Consider the following 23,032-nt stretch of genomic DNA (forward strand, 5'->3'; position numbering starts at 1 on the left):
GTGTGTGTGTGTGTGTGTGTGTGTGTGTGTGTGTGTGTGTGTGTGTGTGTGTGTGTGTGTGTGTGTGTGTGTGACGGTGTCAGAGTGAACTGCGACCAAATGGCTCCTCTCCATATCAAAGAGCTGCAGAGCCAAAAGTTCACTGACTGGCCTCTTGATAATATCACTATTGACATCTCACTCTCCCTCTGTCCCTCTCCCTCCCTCCCTCCCTCCCTCCCTCCCCTCACTCTCTGGATCACATTGATGGTATATCTCCTGACACCCTGAGGACAGCAATAGAGGAAATTCTAAATGATCGATACAAATAAAATAATTAATTACAGAATCAACACTAGAGCTTCAAACACCAAAAATACAATAATTCAATCAAAACAGTTGCAATTTTCATTAAATTCATTAAAGCCCTAAACTGCCCTAGAGTCACCAGAGAGTAAATATGTAGGGGAGTTTGTAGGCTATTCCAAAAATGGGGGCACTAAAACTAAAGGCGGATTTACCTAGATCGTTACTAGTGGAACCTCAAGAGTTAACCATCCGGGTTTGGTGTCTCATAGTTGAACATTGTAACAGTGAGGTAGGTAGGCAGCGTGTGTAGTAGAGCTGTTAACCCACCAGAGGCTAATACAGTGATCCATGGGACTTTAATGAGGACCAGCCAACCTGTTGATACCTGTGATAACTGTCACCTGTGATAAAGCGAAGGGGGCTACGGTAGATGGCATCGTGGCTGCTGCATTCCGATGAACACAAAGTTGACTGTACAATCTGCCTCCTGCTGTTTAGTGAGAGACGTGATCTATTTCTACAAAAGAAGCCAACTTAATTCTCAGCTTCTTAACTAGCTCAACCTCAAATTATTGTCAATCCAAAAGCCCATATATTTATTGGTGGGAACCTGCTCAATGAAAGAACCATCCAATGCAGAAATGTGGAAGCCATCTGAAATATTTCTACGAAAAACAGAATACATTTAGTTTTTCCAGCATAAAGTACCAGTTTTGAATAAAGAAGGACTTTGTGCAAGGCAACAAAATCAGATTGCAGCTCCAACATAGCCTGGTCAGCCGTAGTGGTAAAAGCGTAGATAAACAGTGTCATCTGCATACAGCTGAATGTTAGAGTTTTTTTCAGATAGGCCAATATTATTTATATATATAGTAAAGACAACAGGTCCCAAAATCGACCCCTGCCGGACACCTTTATTAATATCAAGGTAAGTTGACACCATCAGAAAGCACACACTATGTCATGTCTGACACATAGTTCCCAAAACACTACACCTGGTTCAGTCCATTTCAGACAACTGAAAATGAGTAGGGGATGGTCAATAGTATGAAATGCTTTGGATAGGTCTAGAAATATGGCAGCACGGTGCTTCCTACGAGCTTAGCAATACACACACATCCACACACAAAACACACAGTAAAAGAGAGACAGAGAAAGAGAGAGAGACGGAGTGAGAGAGAGAAAGAGAGAGAGACGGAGTGAGAGAGAGAAAGAGAGAGAGACGGAGTGAGAGAGAGAAAGAGAGAGAGACGGAGTGAGAGAGAGAAAGAGACGGAGTGAGAGAGAGAAAGAGAGAGAGACGGAGTGAGAGAGAGAAAGAGAGAGAGACGGAGTGAGAGAGAGAAAGAGAGAAACAGGACTATTAATCTTGTGTGCAGAAGGCTGGGGGTTGGAGCGAGGTGCAGACGCTCTTATTGTCATTCATTGTCACTCACAGACCCTGCCATGAGCCTCCCTGACGGCCAGGGGAGAGACGTCACAAACACATACACACAAACACACGCGCGAATACGCACACACAAACTCACACAAACACATACACACAGAGCAAGAGACAAACACATACACACACAAACAAACACATACACACAGAGCAAGAGACAAACACATACACACACAAACAAACACATACACACAGAGCAAGAGACACACACGTACACACACAAACAAACACATACACACAGAGCAGGAGACACACACATACACACACAAACACATCTGTTTGTCATTTGTTCATAACACAGTCCCTGAGAGGAATGAGTGTAAAGCTGGTTACTTGAATGTGTGCAGAGGATTGTGACCAGGGAGAGGGGAAGACACAGAGAGGGGCTGGGGGGTTAAGGATGCCAGCTCTGGAATGTGTGTGTGGATGGGGAAGTAAGAGAGAGACGACTGGGGGAGTGAAAGAGGTGAAGATGGGGTAAGAGGAGGTGAGGTAGAAGGAAGAATCGTGTCCCTAAATGTCTCAGTGACTCGTCTTGGATGAGTTTCATTGCCAAGTCACAAGTATACCAAGCCTCTCTTTTCCTCTCTATAGTGCCTAAGCTCTAAAGTCCTGGAGCTCTGAGCAGACAGTTTGTGTGTGTGTGTGTGTGTGTGTGTGTGTGTGTGTGTGTGTGTGTGTGTGTGTGTGTGTGTGTTTGTGTGTGTGTGTGTGTGTCTGTGTGAGTGTGTGTTTGTGTGTGTGTGTGTGTGTGTGTTTGTGTGTGTGTGTGTGTGTGTGTTTGTGTGTGTGTGTGTGTCTGTGTGAGTGTGTTTATGTCTGTGTAAATATTCCTTACTAGTGTTGCCAGCCTCATTCCATCACAGAGTCTCTCCACAGCATGGCAGATTTGTGAATGGTTTGATGATATGATCTGTTTGGCACACATCTCCATTCAGACCACATTCAAACTCATCCACTATGTGTGTGTGTGTGTGTGTGTTACCTCAGCGCTGCTCTGTTCTTATGTTCCCCTAAATGAGACATGTAATCCAATTAAAAGGCCAACACAGGATTACAACAATAGGAGAGTGGGAGGGAGTGAGGGGGAGAGAGAGGAGGGGGAGAGAGAGGAGGGGAGGGAGAGGAGGGGGAGAGAGAGAGGAGGGGGAGAGAGAGGAGGGGGAGAGAGAGGGAGGGGGAGGGAGAGGAGGGGGAGGGAGTGAGGGGAGAGAGAGGAGGGGAGAGAGAGGAGGGGAGAGAGAGGAGGGGAGGGAGTGAGGGGGAGAGAAAGGAGGGGAGAGAGATTGAGCTTCCCTATTAAGTCCAACAGTTTCAAGCAGACAACCTAGGAAAATGATGGTTTGATGAAGAATGCAAAAACCTAAGAAAGGAATGGAGAAACCTATCGAACCAAAAACATAGAGACCCAGAAAATCAGGCTTCACTATGGTGAATCACTAAAACAATACAGAAATACACTACGGAAAAAGAAGGAACACGTCAGAAATCAGCTCAATGTAATTGAAGAACCCATAGAATCTAATCACTTCTGAGAAAATTGGAAAACTCTAAACTAACAACAACACAAAGTGTTATTTATTCAAAACGGAGATGTATGGATAAACCTCTTTTCCAATCTTTTTGGCTCAATAACAAAGAACAAACAGCAAAAACATACACATGATTAATTACAAATCTTAGAATCAGCTATTAAAGACTACCCGAACCCACGGAATTCTCCAATTACATTGAATGAACTACAGGACAAAATACAAACCCTCCAACCAAAAAAGGCCTGTGGTGTTGATGGTATCTTAAATGAAATGACAAAATATACAGACCACAAATTCCTATTGGCTTAAACTCTCCAACACCATCCTCAACTCAGGCATCTTCCCCAATATTTCGAACCAATGACTGATCACCCCAATCTACAAAAGTGGAGACAAATTTGACCCCAATAACTATCGTCAACAACAAACTTGAGAAAGTCCTCTGCATTATAAATAACAGCAGACTTGTACATTTCCTCAGTGAAAACAATGTACTGACAAATGTCAAATTGGCTTTTAACCAAATTACCGTACGACAGGCCACATATTCACCCTGCACATCCTATTGACAAACAAACCTAAACAAAGGCTAAGTCTTCTCATGCTTTGTTGATTTCATAAAAGCTTTTGACTCAATTTGGCATGAGGGTCTGCTATACAAAGTGACTGAAGCGGTGTTGGGGTGAAAATACACAACCTCATCAAATCCATGTACACAAACAACAAGCATGTGGTTAAAATTGGCAAAAAAACACACGCATTTCTTTCCACAGGGCCGTGAGGTGAGACAGGGATGCAGCTTGAGCCCCAACCTCTTCAATATACTGTATATACACTGCTCAAAAAAATAAAGGAAACACTAAAATAACACATCCTAGATCTGAATGAATGAAATATTCTTATTAAATACTTTTTTCTTTACATAGTTGAATGTGCTGACAACAAAATCACACAAGAATTATCAATGGAAATCAAATTTATCAACCCATAGAGGTCTGGATTTGGTGGAAAACCACACTACAGGCTGATCCAACTTTGATGTAATGTCCTTAAAACAAGTCAAAATGAGGCTCAGTAGTGTGTGTGGCCTCCACGTGCCTGTATGACCTCCCTACAATGCCTGGGCATGCTCCTGATGAGGTGGCGGATGGTCTCCTGAGGGATCTCCTCCCAGACCTGGACTAAAGCATCCGCCAACTCCTGGACAGTCTGAGGTGCAACGTGGCATTGGTGGATGGAGCGAGACATGATGTCCCAGATGTGCTCAATTGGATTCAGGTCTGGGGAACGGGCGGGCCAGTCCATAGCATCAATGCCTTCCTCTTGCAGGAACTGCTGACACACTCCAGCCACATGAGGTCTAGCATTGTCTTGCATTAGGAGGAACCCAGGGCCAACCGCACCAGCATATGGTCTCACAAGGGGTCTAAGGATCTCATCTCGGTACCTAATGGCAGTCAGGCTACCTCTGGCGAGCACATGGAGGGCTGTGCGGCCCCCCAAAGAAATGCCACCCCACACCATGACTGACCCACCGCCAAACCGGTCATGCTGGAGGATGTTGCAGGCAGCAGAACGTTCTCCTCGGCGTCTCTAGACTCTGTCACGTCTGTCACGTGCTCAGTGTGAACCTGCTTTCATCTGTGACAAGCACAGGGCACCAGTGGCGAATTTGCCAATCTTGGTGTTCTCTGGCAAATGCCAAAAGTCCTGCACAGTGTTGGGCTGTAAGCACAACCCCCACCTGTGAACGTCCGGCCCTCATACCACCCTCGTGGAGGCTGTTTCTGACCATTTGAGCAGACACATGCACATTTGTGGCCTGCTGGAGGTCATTTTGCAGGGCTCTGGCAGTGCTCCTACTGCTCCTCCTTGCACAAAGGCGGAGGTAGCGGTCCTGCTGCTGGGTTGTTGCCCTCCTACGGCCTCCTCCACGTCTCCTGATGTACTGGCCTATCTCCTGGTAGCGCCTCCATGCTCTGGACACTACGCTGACAGACACAGCAAACCTTCTTGCCACAGCTCGCATTGATGTCCCATCCTGGATGACCTGCACTACCTGAGCCACTTGTGTGGGTTGTAGACTCCGTCTCATGCTACCACTAGAGTGAAAGCACCGCCAGCATTCAAAAGTAACCAAAACATCAGCCAGGAAGCATAGGAACTGAGAAGTGGTCTGTGGTCACCACCTGCAGAACCACTCCTTTATTGGGGGTGTCTTGCTAATTGCCTATAACCTCCATTTGCACAACAGCATGTGAAATTTATTGTCAATCAGTGTTGCTTCCTAAGTGGACGGTTTGATTTCACAGAAGTGTGATTGCCTTGGAGTTACATTGTGTTTTTTAAGTGTTCCCTTTATTTTTTTGAGCAGTGTATATATATATATATATATATATATATATATATATATATATATATCAACGAATTCGCGAAGGCACTAGAACAGTCTATAGCACCCGGCCTCACCCTACTAGAATCTGAAGTCATATATCTACTGTTTGCTGATGACCTTGTGCTTCTATCCTCAACCAATGAGGGCCTACAGCAGCACCTAGATCTTCTGCACAGATTCTGCCAGACCTGGGCTTTGACAGTAAATCTCAGTAAGACCAAAATAATGGTGTTCCAAAAAAAGGTCCAGTTGCCAGGACCACAAATACAAATTCCATCTAGACACTGTTGCCCTAGAGCACACAAAAACTATAGATACTGTACCTCAGCCTAAACATCAGCGCCACAGGTAACTTCCACAAGGCTGTGAACGATCTGAGAGACAAGTCAAGAAGGGCGTTCTATGCCATCAAAAGGAACATAACATTTGGCATACCAATTAGGATCTGGCTAAAAATAGTTGAATACATTATAGAACCCATTGCCCTTTATGGTTGTGAGGTCTGGGGTCCGCTCACCAACCAAGAATTCACAAAATGTGACAAACTGTCACAACTTCCACCTCTCCTTGTTTGGGCGCCGTTCGGCGATCGGCGTCACCGGCTTTCTAGCCATCGCCGCTCCATTTATCATATGTCCATTTGTCTTGTCTTGTTCCATACACACCTGGTTTTCACTACTTGTATTTAACCCTCTGTTTCCCATCATGTATTTGTGTGTAATTGTTTCATGTTATGTGCTGTTTGATTTATGTGCTTGATTTGATTTATGTTCCGTGTTTTGAGCACGTTTGATTATTGTAGTGCTCTCGTTTTGGAACGGAAAATAAATGAGCGACTGTTAACTATACTCTGCTCTCCTGCACCTGACTTCGCCTCCAGTACACACCATAACAGAATTACACACCTGTAATGGAGTCAGCAGGAGCAGGTACCCAGGTTAGAGGAGTCGAGGAGAGAGTCCAGGAACATTCGGCCATGTTACATCATCTTGGTGCCATGATGGATCGCGTTGTCCAGACCATGGACCGCTGGGAGAGACAGGAAGTCTCTCCAGTGCCTCGACCAGCACAACCGGGGTTGTCTCCACCAGTCCCATCTGGAGAAAGTTCCAGTGGGATGCGTCTCTCCCTTCCCAGGGAGTATGATGGAACGGCAGCACAGTGCCAGGGATTCTTGTTACAACTGGACCTCTACCTGGCCACTGTGCACCCGGCTCCCTCAGGAAGGGAGCGAGTGGCCGCCCGCGTCTCCTGCCTCACGGGAGGAGCGCTGGAGTGGGCAAACACCGTGTGGAGAGAAGAGACACGGCGTTGGACCACGTCGAGAAGTTCACCCGTCGCTTCCGGGCCGTCTTTGACCTGAAGGTAGAGCGGCGGGGGAAAGGCTCTTCCAATTGAGGCAGGGGACTACAACAACATTGACGAATATGCTGATTCGGTGAGCGAGTTCATTAGAAAGTGCATCGGCGATGTCATACCCACAGCAACGATTAAAATATTCCCAAACCAGAAACCGTGGATTGATGGCAGCATTCGCGCAAAACAGAAAGTGCGAACCACTGCTTTTAACCAGGGCAAGGTGACCGGAAACATGACCGAATACAAACAGTGTAGCTATTCCCTCTGCAAGGCAATCAAACAAGCTAAGCGTCAGTATAGAGACAAAGTAGAGTTGCAATTCAATGGCTCAGACACAAGAGGTATGTGGCAGGGTCTACAGTCAATCACGGATTACAAAAAGAAAACCAGCCCCGTCGGATCGGGGTCCCCAGTTCACGTCAAGAGTTTGGAAAGCGTTCATGGAACATCTGGGGGTCTCGATCAGCCTTACCTCAGGTCCACCTCCAGTACACGCTGTAACACAAACATAACACAAACACCAAATTGAGACTCTGAATGGCAAATTCTGCAAAAATATCCTTTGTTTACAACGTAACACACCAAATAATGCAGTAGAGCAGAATTAGGAAGGATACCCGCTAATGATCAACATCCAGGTAAATAGACGTTCAATTCTACAACCACCTAAAAGGAAGCGATTCCCAAACCTTCAATAACAAAGCCATCACTTACAGAGAGATTAACCTGGAGAAGAGTCCCCTAAGCAAGCTGGCCCTGGGTCTCTGTTCACAAACACAAATAGACCCCACAGAGCCCCAAGACAGCAACACAATTAGAACCAACCAAAAAATGAGAAAACAAGACAATTACTTGACACTTTGGAAGGAATTTTTAAAAAACAGAGCAAACTAGAATGCAATTTGTCTATAAACAGAAAGTACACAGTGTCAGAATAACTGACTACTGTGACTGACCCAAAATTTAGGAAAGCTTTGACTATGTACAGACTCAGTGAGCATAGCCTTGCTATTGAGAAAGGTCGCCGTAGGCCATATTAGAGACACATATTTCCCTCAGATTACACAGATCCACAAATAATTTGAAAAGAAATCCAATTTTGATAAACTCCCACATCTACTGGGTGAAATACCAGTGTGCATCACAGCAGCAATATTTGTTACCTGCTGCCACAAGAAAAGGGCAACCAGTGAAGAACAAACACCATTGTAAATACAACCCATATTTATGTTGATTTATTTTCCCTTTTGTACTTTAACTATTTGCACATCGTTACAACACTATATATACATAAAATGACTTTGAAATGTCTCTATTATTTTGGAACTCGTGTGAGTGTAATATTTACTGTTCACTTTTATTGTTTATTTCACTTTTGTTTATCCATTTTACTTGCTTTGGCAATGTAAACATATGTTTCTCATGCCAATAAAGCCCCTTGAATTGAATTGAATTGAATTGAGAGAGAGGAGCTACTAAGTAGTGGTAATGTTTTTACCTCTCAGCTTTCATGTGACCTCAACATTTCCAGAAACATTAAAGTACGAAGTTCTGTATGCATGAGTTGTTCTATTTCTATTGTTGATCATCTCCAAATCAACCCTACATGTACAAGTAAATATCTGTCAAACTGACCAATCCAGACCCAGCTCTGCTCTGCTCCATTAATGTATAGACAGTGTAGTTTGTCTGAGTTGGCAGGGGTGCTCTGCTCTGGTCATAGAGATATAACTACTGTAACTTCTAAAGTCAGCACAGAATAATTACCAATACACACACACAGCAACTGGGTCAGATACTGCCCTAAATTGTTCAACACACACAGCGATAGAGAGAGAGAGAGAGAGAGAGCGAGAGAGTGGGGGAAATGAGTGTATCCATACTGAGTGTGTCAGCGGAATGCTGTGTTGAACTATGGACTAATTACACATCATTATAGAGACAGACACAGTCTGACAACACAGGCATCAACTCGCGGGACAATACTTTTAAAGAACTGAAATGTCTTCAATACAGTGAGGATTGTGTGATTCGATAGATTCCTGCTTACAAATGACCATGGAAAAACAAGCAGTTCTGCAAGACAGAAGAGACAACAATCTACAAATCCCAACCTCTGTATGCAACTATACCAATTTAGTCACCAGATCGAAAGACAAAGGTAGAAAAAGATTGTAGTTTAATGTTTGGGACTGGCATTTACCCAACCTGCCACAGATAATAATAATAGTACAAATAATAAGTAGGTGGGTGCTTAAATGTGTCCTATTTCACACATGTAAAATTCTGTATTATACACATGTGAATTGGAAAGTTTATTTTGTTGCGTATCCCACTCCCCTTGAGACACCCTGAGAGAATGATGTCAAAGCCAGGGATCAGATATTATTGACAGCGACCCTGGAGCGACCCAAGTGCCTTGCTCAAGGGCACGGACAGATTTTTCACCTAGTCAATCTCATTCATTTTCAGTCCTGTGGCCTTCACCAAGTGAGTTCCTAGGTGGATGGTATAACTATAATTTATTTATGACAATAATTATATATATCATAAAGCCTCCAGTTTCAACTGTTCTGCCTTATTATTATTCGACCATGCTGGTCATTTATGAACATTTGAACATCTTGGCCATGTTCTGTTATAATCTCCACCCGGCACAGCCAGACGAGGACTGGCCACCCCACATATGCTCTCTCTAATTCTCTCTTTCTTTCTCTCTCTCGGAGGACCTGAGCCCTAGGACCATGCCCCAGGACTACCTGACATGATGACTCCTTGCTGTCCCCAGTCCACCTGACCGTGCTGCTGCTCCAGTTTCAACTGTTCTGCCTTATTATTATTCGACCATGCTGGTCATTTATGAACATTTGAACATCTTGGCCATGTTCTGTTATAATCTCCACCCGGCACAGCCAGAAGAGGACTGGCCACCCCACATAGCCTGGTTCCTCTTTAGGTTTCTTCCTAGGTTTTGGCCTTTCTAGGGAGTTTTTCCTAGCCACCGTGCTTCTACACCTGCATTGCTTGCTGTTTGGGGTTTTAGGCTGGGTTTCTGTACAGCACTTTGAGATATCAGCTGATGTACGAAGGGCTATATAAATACATTTGATTTGATTTATTCTGAGTCATAGCAAAATTGCAGTAATTCCAGATAAAAAAAATCCTGATTGGAGGATTTCCAGGAATCTTCCAACTGTGATTTCTGGAAAACTTGGGAAATTTACTACTAACATCTCATTTAGATTTGAGTCAGTTCCATATTATAAGTAAAAATTACTTTTCATTGACTTTGAGTTAAATTTATTAGAACTATTTTAGTTAATAATGCCTTTGGGTTTACTATACAATCAGCTCTCAGTATTTAAGGTTAAGTTTAGGCATGAACTCTGAATTTTTAAAATAAAAATAGAATACGATGTCAATGTAAATGGTCCTGTGTAAATAGTCCGGTGTCAACGTAAATAGTCTGGGTGGCTTTTGATTAATTGTTCACCAGTCTTATGGCTTGGGGGTAGAAGCTGTTAAGGAGCCTTTTGGACCCAGACTTGGCGCTCCGATACTGCCGTGAGGTAGCAGAGACAACAGTCTATGACTTGGGTGACTGGAGTCTGACAATTGTTTGGGATTCCTCTGATACCGCCTAGTATAGGCCCCAGCTTGGCCCGAGAGACGCACAGGGCCGTACGCACCACCATCTGTAGCACCTTACGGTCGGATGCCAAGCAGTTGCTATACCAGGCGGTGATGCAACCGGTCAGGATGCCCTCAATGGTGCAGCTGTTTGTCACACCCTGACCCTAGGTATCTATGTTTTATGTATTATTTCGGTCAGGTCAGGGTGTGATGAGGGTGGGTATGTGTGTTTTGACCTGTCTAGGGTTTTTGTATATCTATGGGGGTTTTGTATGTCTAGGGAATGTAGGTCTATGGTGGCCTGAATTGGTTCCCAATCAGAGGGAGCTGTTTATCGTTGTCTCTGATTGGGGATCCTATTTAGGTTGCCATTTTCCAATTTGGTTTTGTAGGTTTTGTGGGATGTCTGTCAGCACTCGGTTTATATAGCGTCACGTTCGTTTTGTAATTTTATTAGTTTGTTTTGTGTTCTTTCTTTATTAAAGGAAGTATGTATTCATATAACGCTGTGCCTTGGTCTCATCAATATGACGAACGTGACAGAATAACCCACCAAATAAGGACCAAGCAGCAAGTGAATAAGGAGCGGTCATCCTGGGCCCGGGAGAAAGATGAGTGGAGGACACCCTGGACCTGGGAGGAGGTAATGGCAGGGGACAAGACCCAGCCATGGAAGCAGGTGGAGATAGCACAGGAGGAAAGGTGACGATACGAGGAGTCAAGGCAACCACAGAAACCCAAGTAAAAATAATTGTGGCGGGGGCACATGGCAGAGCCGAGGAGTAAACCAGAGCCAGTCTGGGAGAAGAAGGAGGATTCGGAGGAGAGAGAAATGGGGGGAGTTGGTGGAGGTGACACCTGAGTCAGCTCTCCGTACTCGTCCTGAAACGTGTGTTAAAGTTCCGGAAAAATTGATGCCGGCTATACACACCAGGTCTCCAGTGTACCTTCAAGACCCAGTGCGTCCTGTGCCAACTCCTCGCACTCTCCCTCAAGTGCGCTTTCCCAGTCAGGTGTGTCCTGTTCCTGCTCCTTGCACTCTCCCTCAAGTGCGCCTTCACAGTCCAGTACGTCCTGCTCCTCGCACTCGCCCTGAGGTGTGTGTCACCAGCCCGGTACCACCAGTGCCGGCACCACGCACCAGGCCTACAGTGCGCCTCGGCAGTCCAGTACGCCTTGTTCTTCCTCCCCGCACTCGCCCTGAGGTGCATGTCCCCAGCCCGGTACCACCAGTGCCGGCACCACGCACCAGGCCTACTTTGCGCCTCGGCAGTCCAGAGCATCCGGCGACAGTACCCAATCCAGAGCGTCCGGCGACAGTACCTAGGCCAGAGCGTCCGGCGACAGTACCCAGGCCAGAGCGTCCGACGACAGTACCCAGGCCAGAGCGTCCGACGACAGTACCCAGTCCAGAGCGTCCGACGACAGTACCCAATCCAGAGCGTCCGGCGACAGTACCCAGGCCAGAGCGTCCGGCGACAGTACCCAGGCCAGAGCGTCCGACGACAGTACCCAGTCCAGAGCGTCCGGCGACAGTTCACAGACCGGAACCTCCAACGACGGGCCACAGTCCGTGGTCTCCAGCGACGGTCCCCAGTCCAGAACATCCGGCGACTATCCATGCAGCGAGGGTCCCCAGCCCGGGGCCTACGGCGAGGATCCGCAGTCCAGAGCCTCCTGTGATGATCCAAGGGTCAGTGCTACAAGCACGGACTCAGTGTAAAGAAGGGGGGGGTGGCGTCCAGAAACAGTGTTGCCACCGAGGGTAGATGCCCACCCGGACCCTCCCCTATAAGTTCAGGTTTGCGGTCGGGAGTCCGCACCTTTGTGGGGGTTACTGTCACACCCTGACCCTAGGTATCTATGTTTTATGTATTATTTTGGTCAGGTCAGGGTGTGATGAGGGTGGGTATTTGTGTTTTTGTCCTGTCTAGGGTTTTTGTATATCTATGGGGTTTCGTATGTCTAGGGAATGTAGGTCTATGGTGGCCTGAATTGGTTCCCAATCAGAGGCAGCTGTTTATCGTTGTCTCTGATTGGGGATCCTATTTAGGTTGTCATTTTCCATTTTGGTTTTGTGGGTTATTGTCTGTGTAGTTGCCTGTCAGCACTCGGTTTATATAGCGTCATGTTAGTTTGTTTCGTGTTCTTTCTTTATTAAAGGAAGTATCTATTCATATCACGCTGCGCCTTGGTCTCATCAATATGACGAACATGACACTGTAGAACTTTTTGAGGCTCTGGGGACCCATGCCAAATCCTTTCAGTCTCCTGAGGGGGGAAAAGGTGTTGTCATGCCTTCTTCACAACTGTCTTGGTGTGTTTGGACCATGATAGTTTATTGGTTATGTGGACACCGAGGAACTTGAAACTCTCGACCAGCTCCACTACAGCCACGTCGATGTTAATGGGGGCCTGTTCGGCCCTCCTTTTTCTGTAGTCTACGATCAGCTCCGTTGTCTTGCTCACAACACTGCCAGGTGTTTGACCTCCTCCCTATAGGCTGTCTTATCGTTGTTGGTGATCATGACTACCACCATTATGTCGTCAGCAAACTTAATAATGATGGTGTTGGAGTCGTGCTTGGCCACACAGTCGTGGGTGAACAGGGAGTACAGGAGGGGACTAAGCAAGCACCCCTGAGGGGTCCCAGTGGCAGATGTGTGGTTGCCTACCCTTACCACCTGGGGAAGGCCAGTAAGGAAGTCCAGGATCCAGTTGCAGAGGGAGGTGTTTAGTCCCAGGGTCATTAGCTTAGTGATGAGCTTTGTGGGCAATATGGTGTTGAACGCTGAGCTTTAATCAATAAATAGCATTCTCACATAGGTGTTCCTTTTGTCCAGGTGGGAAAGGGCAGTTTGGAGTGCGATTGAGATTGCATCATTTGTGGATCTGTTGGGGCAGTATGCGAATTGGAGTTGGTCGAGGGTTTCCGGGATGATGGTGTCTGATATGAGCAATGACCAAATGTTGCATGTTCAATTCTCATGAGAAAGTAGCATTTGCAACTACTTAGCATGTTAGCTAAGCCTTAAGCTTAACCCTATAACCTAACCCCTAGCCCAGCTAACGTTAGCCACAACAAATTGGAATTCGTAAAATATGTAGGACTATTGCAAATTCGTAACATATTGTACAAATTGCAATTCCTAACATATCATTCGAATTGTAATTCGTAACATATCATACAGAATGGATGATGGACATCCACAAATTAATGGGAAACGTAACATATCATACTAAATGGAAGAAGACAGATTAGTCTGTCCCTGAGTCCAGGTTGTTTCAACAAGTTTACAGGACATTATCCCTTGGCCAGCCAACAGCCACAATTTACCTGCGACACTGCGCGCATTATAGTCATTAATCACATAACAAATTCAAACGAATGCGAACAGCACACTGGAAACTGCTAGTGAAAGTAACACATGTCTCATTAACAGTCACACTGACACACACAGAGGCTATAAATACACTGGATATGTCATGGTGAGGAGTAGGAGAAGCAGACGGTTGAAATAAGGAGAGAAACGGGACCGGTGCCCATCCTACCGCCTCTTTTGCATCTCCAGACAATCCAGACATAATAGCGCAGCGATGTAACAAGAAGTTAACCAATAAACCGGGGGAGATGGCAAGGTGCTAAACCGCAAGACTGGTCTAACCCGCTTGTCATAACAGTTTTTCCTCAGATACCATTGTTTTAGTTATTCATTGTTAGGAATGACACACACACACACGCACATACACACAATTAATCACCTGCATTTACAGAGTCACACAACCAACAATTGGGATTTGAGAAGCTAGGATTAGATTAGTACTTACATGAGTTGTGTTGGAAACTGCGACGGCAGACAAATATCCGATGATAATAACAGTAAAATCAACACGGCGTGTGTTCTGTAGGTGTCCATTGCCAGGCGCCAACTCCCCGTCCAAACACACGCATGCACATTCATACACTACGCCCCTCTCCAGCTGCGTGTTTGAGTGTGTAGAATGGTCCACGCCAAACCAGTAGTGTGTGTCACACACTCGGAGATAACCCAGCCCCGCCACCGACAATCTGATCAACTGACATCAGCGCTCTAACAGGTACCGGATTGGTACCTCTCTCTCTCTGTGTCTGTCTGAGGTGATGGTAGTCACAGATACATAGCCTATCAGGGATGTTCTATTGGGTTGACATCTCTCTCTTTCGCGCGCGCACGCACGCACACACACACACACACACACATCATATTTTACTCAGTTTGATGTAAAATCATTTCTCGGGGAGTCCTTACCAATCATCATCAATCCCCCAGACAGACAGAGAGACATAGCGACAGTGTGAGTGACAGGTAGCAGACTTGTCAGAAGACAGCGGTGACTGATAACTTATTGATCGCACCATTGAACAGACTGTTATGAGATAGCGATTTACAGTATCAAATTCTTCACAACGTGATCCATCTAAAGGGTTTTACAAGATTCCCTACCTCTACAAGCGCTATGAGTGACATAATGGCTACCGAGCCAATGATGTTGTGCCAAAAGCTAGGCCTACATAGCCTTTGGTTATTATGCCAACAAGACAAGCATTATGTACAGCAGGGGTTACAGTAATATGCAATCACACAATCACCTACTCTATATGTTTTGCCTATGGGTTGTCTAAAATATTGGTGGTAGATTTAAAAATAAAATGGGCTGAGAAAACAATGTGACCAATCTACTGTATCTATTATACAGTATTTCAGGTGACAGCCAGACTGTGTTATGTGATCTAGTTCCAATTATTAGGCTCTCAGAGTCCATGTCTGGTTGGACAACAGAGGAGCCAGTCAGATAGTCCGACCCAGAGGCAGGGCAGGGTAACACATCTGGGATGCTTGGGGATTTGGTTATCAATCGTTGCTTAGCAACCACACACACCATCTCCCTCATCCTATCTCTCTCTCATCTCCCATTAGCATAGAGAGGCAGAGAGGGGACAGACAGAGAGGATAGACATATAGAGGAGAGACAGAGAGGGGACAGACAGAGAGGATAGACATATAGAGGAGAGACATAGAGAGGAGAGTGAGACAGAGGAAATAAGCAGAGAGAGAAAGGAAGGACATAATAGTGATGAAAGATAGGAGGCTGGAGGCCTTGACAGACAATAGACCGAGATGGAGCCGCCAGTCTCTAGACTGGGGATGCAGAGGTGCTAGGCTAATGCCTGCTATATACACACTCTCTCAGCACAGCACACAAGTCTTTGTTCTGTGTGTGCAAGCTGTGTGTGTGTCTGTGCACGTCTGCATGTACAACTTCTACTTTTCTGTCCTGTAGTCCAGTGTTTCCCTACCCTGGGCCTCCAGTACCGCCAACAGTCCACATTTCTACTGTAACCCTGGACAAACACACCTGATTCAACCTGTCAACTAAGTCCTCAATGAGTTGAATCAGGTGTGGTTGTCCCAGGCTACAATGAAACTGTGTACTGTTGGGGGTACTGGAGGACCAGGGTTGGGAAACACAACTGTAGTCCACTAGGAGCCATTACTGAGAGGATGTTGCCACCTGGTGGACATGAAGCGAATATACAGGAATACGTGTCGTGCTGAAAGTTTGATTGAATACAATTGACTGAGGTGGATGTACATATAAGAGCAGAAGGAAAAATAATAGTTGCAGATTACATAACACACTCAAATATGAAACCAAAAGTCCTTTAAGGTTGTGGAATAAATCTCTTTTTATATTTATTCTTTAGACTTTAGGTAAACAGACGGTTTTTACAGCACAATTTGCATAATAATATCTCAACACATCCTGTGTACAACCACAAAACCAGAACGCTAGATTCTCCATTTTTACACTGAATGAAAAACAAGACCATTTTACAAGCATAATCTTTATACAGTCGGAATACCATTTCCGATAATAAATCTATACATATTCTCTCTTTTTAAACATAATCTGGAAGCAAAAATATTGACAGACCATCAACAAAACATGCAACATCCAGGTTGGCTCGGTGACGTCTGCGACATGGTTGTACAGTCAGACACCCAGTGGTTGACAACACAGTCTGATCACATAAGTACCTCACACACACCACTAGAGACAGACAGACAGACAGACAGACAGACAGACAGACAGACAGACAGACAGACAGACAGACAGACAGACAGACAGACACAGACATACAGACAGACAGATAGACAGACAGACAGACAGACAGACAGACAGACAGACAGACAGACAGACAGACAGACAGACAGACAGACAGACAGACAGACAGACAGGTTTGAGTTTTTTGTCTTTTTTTGTTTTTACACTCACATGCTTGAACCTCAGACAATATGATTCATCAATCTCTGTAGAAAATAAAAACACTTTGTATTTACACAGATCAGATGAGTATGCCACATTCACACCCAACAGATACGTTTGATTGGTTTCACGGTTACTAGCAACGGACTTAGGAACAATGTATATTAACTATCTAGCTAAGGGAAATCTAAGGAGACCATTAAGGGTTGTTGGACAGTCCTGGAGTTGGGCATTGAAAATAACCTCTCATTATTTTTCCTCAGGCTCATCATCATTGATTTATACATACATGTGTTGGTGGTTGTATCAAACATACAGATTGATGTCTCCTTAGATTTGTGCATTGTGAAGCAATATGTACATTAAATTGTCTGTGAATGTAGATGTTGTTTTTTGTTTTTCTATTGCCTTGGAAATCAAAAAGAGTGGTGTCTGAACTTCTTTCCTACAGCACAGATAACATGACTCAACATCATCTCAACATGGAGACACTAACTGGAACAGATACTTAAACTTGCATGTCATGACACGTTACACAGGACAATGAAATCAATCACCGCTGTAATACTAAAGTGCACAAGCTTCATGTACATGATAACAGCTGTTAAGTAGTCAAAAAATCTCTCTCTATTTTTTTTAATCCTTTTCTTCAATAATATATAAACCAAAATAAATTAAAATTCTATTCATAAGATACATATTTTCAGACACAATGTTCACTGATATTACATGTTAGAAAATGCATTCAAACACAAGGTCTATGTTGCATAGAATGACTTCAACACAACCAATGGGTTTGCATACAAAACAAGGTTGGCACGACAATATCATTTTCTGTAAAACTAACCCTCTTTAAAATCACGTTTTTTTGTTTTATGAACATTTGTGACATCTTGACTCAGTGTCTGAATTTCGAGGCTCTGATATGGACTTCATTTTTTAGGAAATTGCATCTGTCCTCCCTAGTTGCTCAGTGATATGCCTTCAGACACTGACAGTATGGTTGAGGGTACTAGCTCTGTAGGGTCACTTGATGAAGTTGTTCACTATGATCCACTATATAGATTACTGGCAATAATAATATACTAACAACAGTAGCGCCATATGGTTCTGATCCGATAGATCTGGACTGTATATCAGTGTGTATCAGTGTGTCCTGCCATGTTATGACTGGGACATAGGTAATGACTTAGAGCTTTGATCAGAGGCAGTGACAAAGGCTGGTTCACTGTGTTGTCGCATTACATCCACTGACACTAACTGCACAGTGTACAATTTACAGCGTACTGTTTACAGCGTACTGTTTACAGCGTACTGTTTACAGTGTACTGTTTACAGCGTACTGTTTACAGTGTACTGTTACTGTTTACAGCGTACTGTTTACAGCGTACTGTTTACAGTGTACTGTTACTGTTTACAGTGTACTGTTTACAGTGTACTGTTACTGTTTACAGCGTACTGTTTACAGTGTACTGTTACTGTTTACAGTGTACTGTTACTGTTTACAGTGTACTGTTTACAGCGTACTGTTACTGTTTACAGCGTACTGTTTACAGTGTACTGTTACTGTTTACAGCGTACTGTTTACAGCGTACTGTTACTGTTTACAGTGTACTGTTTACAGCGTACTGTTTACAGCGTACTGTTACTGTTTACAGTGTACTGTTTACAGCGTACTGTTTACAGCGTACTGTTTACAGTGTACTGTTACTGTTTACAGCGTACTATTTACAGTGTACTGTTTACAGCGTACTGTTTACAGTGTACTGTTACTGTTTACAGCGTACTGTTTACAGCGTACTGTTTACAGCGTACTGTTACTGTTTACAGCGTACTGTTTACAGCGTACTGTTTACAGCGTACTGTTTACAGTGTACTGTTACTGTTTACAGCGTACTGTTTACAGTGTACTGTTACTGTTTACAGCGTACTGTTTACAGTGTACTGTTACTGTTTACAGCGTACTGTTTACAGTGTACTGTTACTGTTTACAGCGTACTGTTTACAGTGTACTGTTACTGTTTACAGCGTACTGTTTACAGTGTACTGTTTACAGCGTACTGTTTACAGTGTACTGTTACTGTTTACAGCGTACTGTTTACAGCGTACTGTTTACAGTGTATTGTTACTGTTTACAGCGTACTGTTACTGTTTACAGTGTACTGTTACTGTTTACAGCATACTGTTTACAGTGTACTGTTTACAGCGTACTGTTTACAGCTGTTACTGTTTACAGCGTACTGTTACTGTTTACAGCGTACTGTTACTGTTTACAGCGTACTGTTTACAGCGTACTGTTTACAGTGTACTGTTACTGTTTACAGCGTACTGTTACTGTTTACAGCGTACTGTTTACAGCGTACTGTTTACAGTGTACTGTTTACAGCGTACTGTTTACAGCGTACTGTTTACAGCGTATTGTTACTGTTTACAGTGTACTGTTTACAGTGTACTGTTTACAGTGTACTGTTTACAGCGTACTGTTTACAGTGTACTGTTTACAGCGTACTGTTTACAGTGTACTGTTTACAGCGTACTGTTTACAGCGTACTGTTACTGTTTACAGTGTACTGTTTACAGCGTACTGTTTACAGCGTACTGTTTACAGTGTACTGTTTACAGCGTACTGTTTACAGCGTACTGTTACTGTTTACAGCGTACTGTTTACAGCGTACTGTTTACAGTGTACTGTTTACAGCGTACTGTTTACAGTGTACTGTTTACAGCGTACTGTTTACAGCGTACTGTTTACAGTGTACTGTTTACAGCGTACTGTTTACAGTGTACTGTTTACAGCGTACTGTTTACAGTGTACTGTTTACAGCGTACTGTTTACAGCAAGATGTTGAGTGTTCTGTTAAACATACATTTTTGTTTTTTTACAGAACCAGACTGATGTCACACATGCAGAGGACAGGTGTGTCTAACTGTTGCTTTAACATAGAATAGGTGAGCAGCCCAGCAGCCCAAACAGGGGAGCAAAGCAACTCACCAGAGAGAAGCTACACACCCCTCTGTCAGATTGGCAGGTTGGTCAAGGTGGCCAGCAATCTCTGTTTTGCTCTCAAACCAAAACTATTGTTTAAGCCTCCAGTCACATGTGCGTAAGACTTCACAAAAACATAAACAGTCTCATGGGTCCAGTAAAACCATGGGATCTTCCTCAGTGAGTAACATTCAGGACATAATGAGGGGAGGGGACGGAAGATTCCTACACACTGCTGTCTGTATATGGAATGGACACTCTCACAACACAATATATCAGACTGAAATGAGTTTGAAGGGAAGGGACCTGACATCCTCTTCTATCTGTTCTCTTCTCCCCACCTGTAAGAGGAGGGATATCCATGTAGTAGTTTTCCTCTAATGTCTCAGTTGTGCTATGAGTTCTACATTCACCATTTGAACTGCATTTTCCTACTGTATAACACCCAGTATAACTGCATAACACCAGAGCTAAAGGGATTGGATTGTCTGTGCTCCTTCCATACTCTTGTCTGTACAGAATGTAGTCTTTAGAATAAACTGTACACGAGGAGACACCTCATATCGTCTGTAATATATGTATCTATGGTCATAAATAACATTTCTCTGTACACTGTGTCTCTGATATGATTCATATTCTGACATATATCTATCTAAATCTGAATGTACATGTACATCTATCCAGGTAAGGTCAAGTTGGAGTTTTATGGCTGTTGGCAACAAACTGTAACGGTACATTACTGCCACCTACTGGACTTGAGCGTTCAGGTATGGTCAGGTTTCGTTAATTACTTATCAACCATATAATTGCACTGTACTTTTTGTACACAACATAAATAGAATCTTACAACAAACATTCCATACTTTTTCAAGCAGCCAAGGACAAAAACACACAAACAAATACATCAATTTGAACCCCACTCACTGACTGACTGACTGACTGACATTTTCACAGATCAATCACAGTAATGAAAATGATCTGATAAGCCATAAACAACCGTATCAGATCCAGACAGAACAGAAATGAGTAGTTCCATCATGGTAACTATCTTTGTGATATTGCTGCCCAGTCCTGTTTGACGTCAGGTTTTGCATCCGACATGTCGAGCAGAGAGCTGAGAGGTGGTGAGATGTGTGTGTCCTCTTACAGTGGAGGACTTCTTCATTCCTCGGTGTGTGTGTGTGTGTGTGCTGACAGTCTATCCAATCAGGGCACAGTCTCTGACAGTCTTTGGTCCAATTAAGAATCAGGGTACAGTCCATGTATGGCAGTGGGAGAGGGAACAGGAGAATCAGTTCTTTCTGGGCATGTCCGTACCCGCAACCCCTCTTCCTTCCCTCTTATCTCTTCTTCTCCTCCCCCTCTCTTTTCTTTTCATACAGAATAACACAAAGGGGATGAAGGGCACTGTGTAACTCAACTCCTCCTCCTCGTCTTGACAAAGAACAGCCATTGACCAAGAGTATTCATTGATCTTCACTGACCTCTGGTTGACCCCTCGGTGTCCTCTCAAGTCGATCTCTCATGACTGGTTGTGTGTGGAGCTGACCAGCAGCTTGTGCCAGCTGACCACCCTCTTCCTCATGTCCACCTTGTCCAGCCAGATGTAGGCCTCTCCTATCAGGGTCTTCTTCATAAACTTACCCCCGTTAGACACCAGGAACAACTAGGGACAGGGGGAACACACACACATACTTGTAGTGTCCTGTGTGTTTGTTTGTGTTTGACTGTGTGCGTTCATGCGTGTGTGTGAAAAGTACTGGTATTACAGAACAGTCATAGGGGCTGTTGGAACAATAAAAAGTCTGCATAAAGCAGGACACCAGAGTAAAAAAACACAAGGTGTTAGAATGTGTGTGTTACCTGCAGGGAGTGTCCGGTGGGGTTGAGGCTGAACCTAAAGGTCTCGTTGAAGGAGGGTTCTCTGTCGTGACGACACACTCTGGTCTTCTTCTTGATAATCCTCTTCTGAGTCGCCACGTTCACCACATACAGCTTCACATAGAGATCTACAGACAGACACACAGTCAGACGGTCAGACAGTCAGTGAGGCAGACAGACAGACACACAGTCAGACGATCAGTGAGGCAGACACACACACACGCAGTTACCTGGTAGGTGGTCTGGGCTCTTGAATTTGTAAGTGATGTTTCTACACTGTAGGACTTCCAGGATCAGCTGGTCTCCCTCTTGTTTCACCTCCTTCTTCAGAGCAACCTTGATCTCCCCCATGACCTGGGTTTTACCCCCACCCCCTGGAAGAGGAGGGACAGAAGGGGTAGGAGGGAACAAGGGGGTTGGCAGCAAGGGACAGATTGAGAGAGTTACAGCGAGATACACACACCCTTCCTCTCTGCAGATGTAAATTATTCAACACCAACGCATTATTGACATACTGCCTGCACCAAAATGGATCCAGGGGAGGACTCTCCTCTCTCCAGTTTCACTAAACTCAGTTCTGAACCCAAAACCATTCTCCGCCACGTCACTGTAACTCGGTTAGAGGTCAGGTTGGGAACGCTCATTTCCAGTAAAGGTTCGAGAGGTCAGTTGCCAATGATAATGAACCTTTGAACTGGCTGCCCAGTTGTGCACTAAGATGGCCTCTAGTCTATTGTTATGGAGTGAAACTGGAGAAACTGAGAGAAAGAGAGAGGCACCATGACACCTGAGCTATCTGACTCCTAGACATAGTTAAGACACAGAGAGCAAGATAGTTACTTCCTATGTATGGGACCAGGCATTTAGAGGTAGGCTGCTGGTGTTATTTCATATTCGGTCCAGCAGATGGCAGACATGTAAAGACAAAGTTTATTGGGAGAAACTGGCACACGCACACACACACACACACACACACACACACACACACACACACACACACACACACACACACACACACACACACACACACACACACACACACACACACACACACACACACACACACACACACACACACACACACACACACACACACAGTCTTACCCTCACTGTCTGATAGCGAGAGTGGCAGTCCCCTAAACTTGTCAGGACCGTTGGGGATGATCTTCCCTCTGTTGGAAATGAACACACATTAGATCCAC

General features: G+C 44.5%; 2 protein-coding genes across 5 annotated transcripts in view; both read right to left on the reverse strand.

The window, feature by feature from the left end:
• Positions 1–14,760, reverse strand: part of LOC115125157 (voltage-dependent calcium channel subunit alpha-2/delta-1) — a 191,920-nt gene extending 177,160 nt beyond the window's left edge. For all 4 annotated transcript variants that reach the window (XM_065022513.1, XM_065022511.1, XM_065022512.1 and 1 more), the window contains exon 1: positions 14,483–14,760. In XM_065022513.1, the coding sequence (XP_064878585.1) occupies positions 14,483–14,616 (134 nt within the window). In that variant the 5' untranslated portion in view covers positions 14,617–14,760. The remainder of the gene's footprint in view (positions 1–14,482) is intronic.
• Positions 14,761–19,773: 5,013 nt separating this feature from the next.
• LOC115119048 (protein piccolo-like) overlaps positions 19,774–23,032 on the reverse strand; it is a 161,727-nt gene continuing 158,468 nt past the window's right edge. The window contains exons 44-47 of the mRNA XM_065022150.1: positions 22,935–23,002; positions 22,061–22,204; positions 21,813–21,958; positions 19,774–21,615 (exon numbers count right to left, since the gene is read on the reverse strand). Coding sequence (XP_064878222.1) covers positions 21,472–21,615; positions 21,813–21,958; positions 22,061–22,204; positions 22,935–23,002 — 502 coding nt within the window. The 3' untranslated portion in view covers positions 19,774–21,471. The remainder of the gene's footprint in view (positions 21,616–21,812; positions 21,959–22,060; positions 22,205–22,934; positions 23,003–23,032) is intronic.

This window comes from Oncorhynchus nerka, linkage group LG9a (assembly GCF_034236695.1).
Source record: "Oncorhynchus nerka isolate Pitt River linkage group LG9a, Oner_Uvic_2.0, whole genome shotgun sequence".
NCBI lineage: Eukaryota > Metazoa > Chordata > Actinopteri > Salmoniformes > Salmonidae > Oncorhynchus > Oncorhynchus nerka.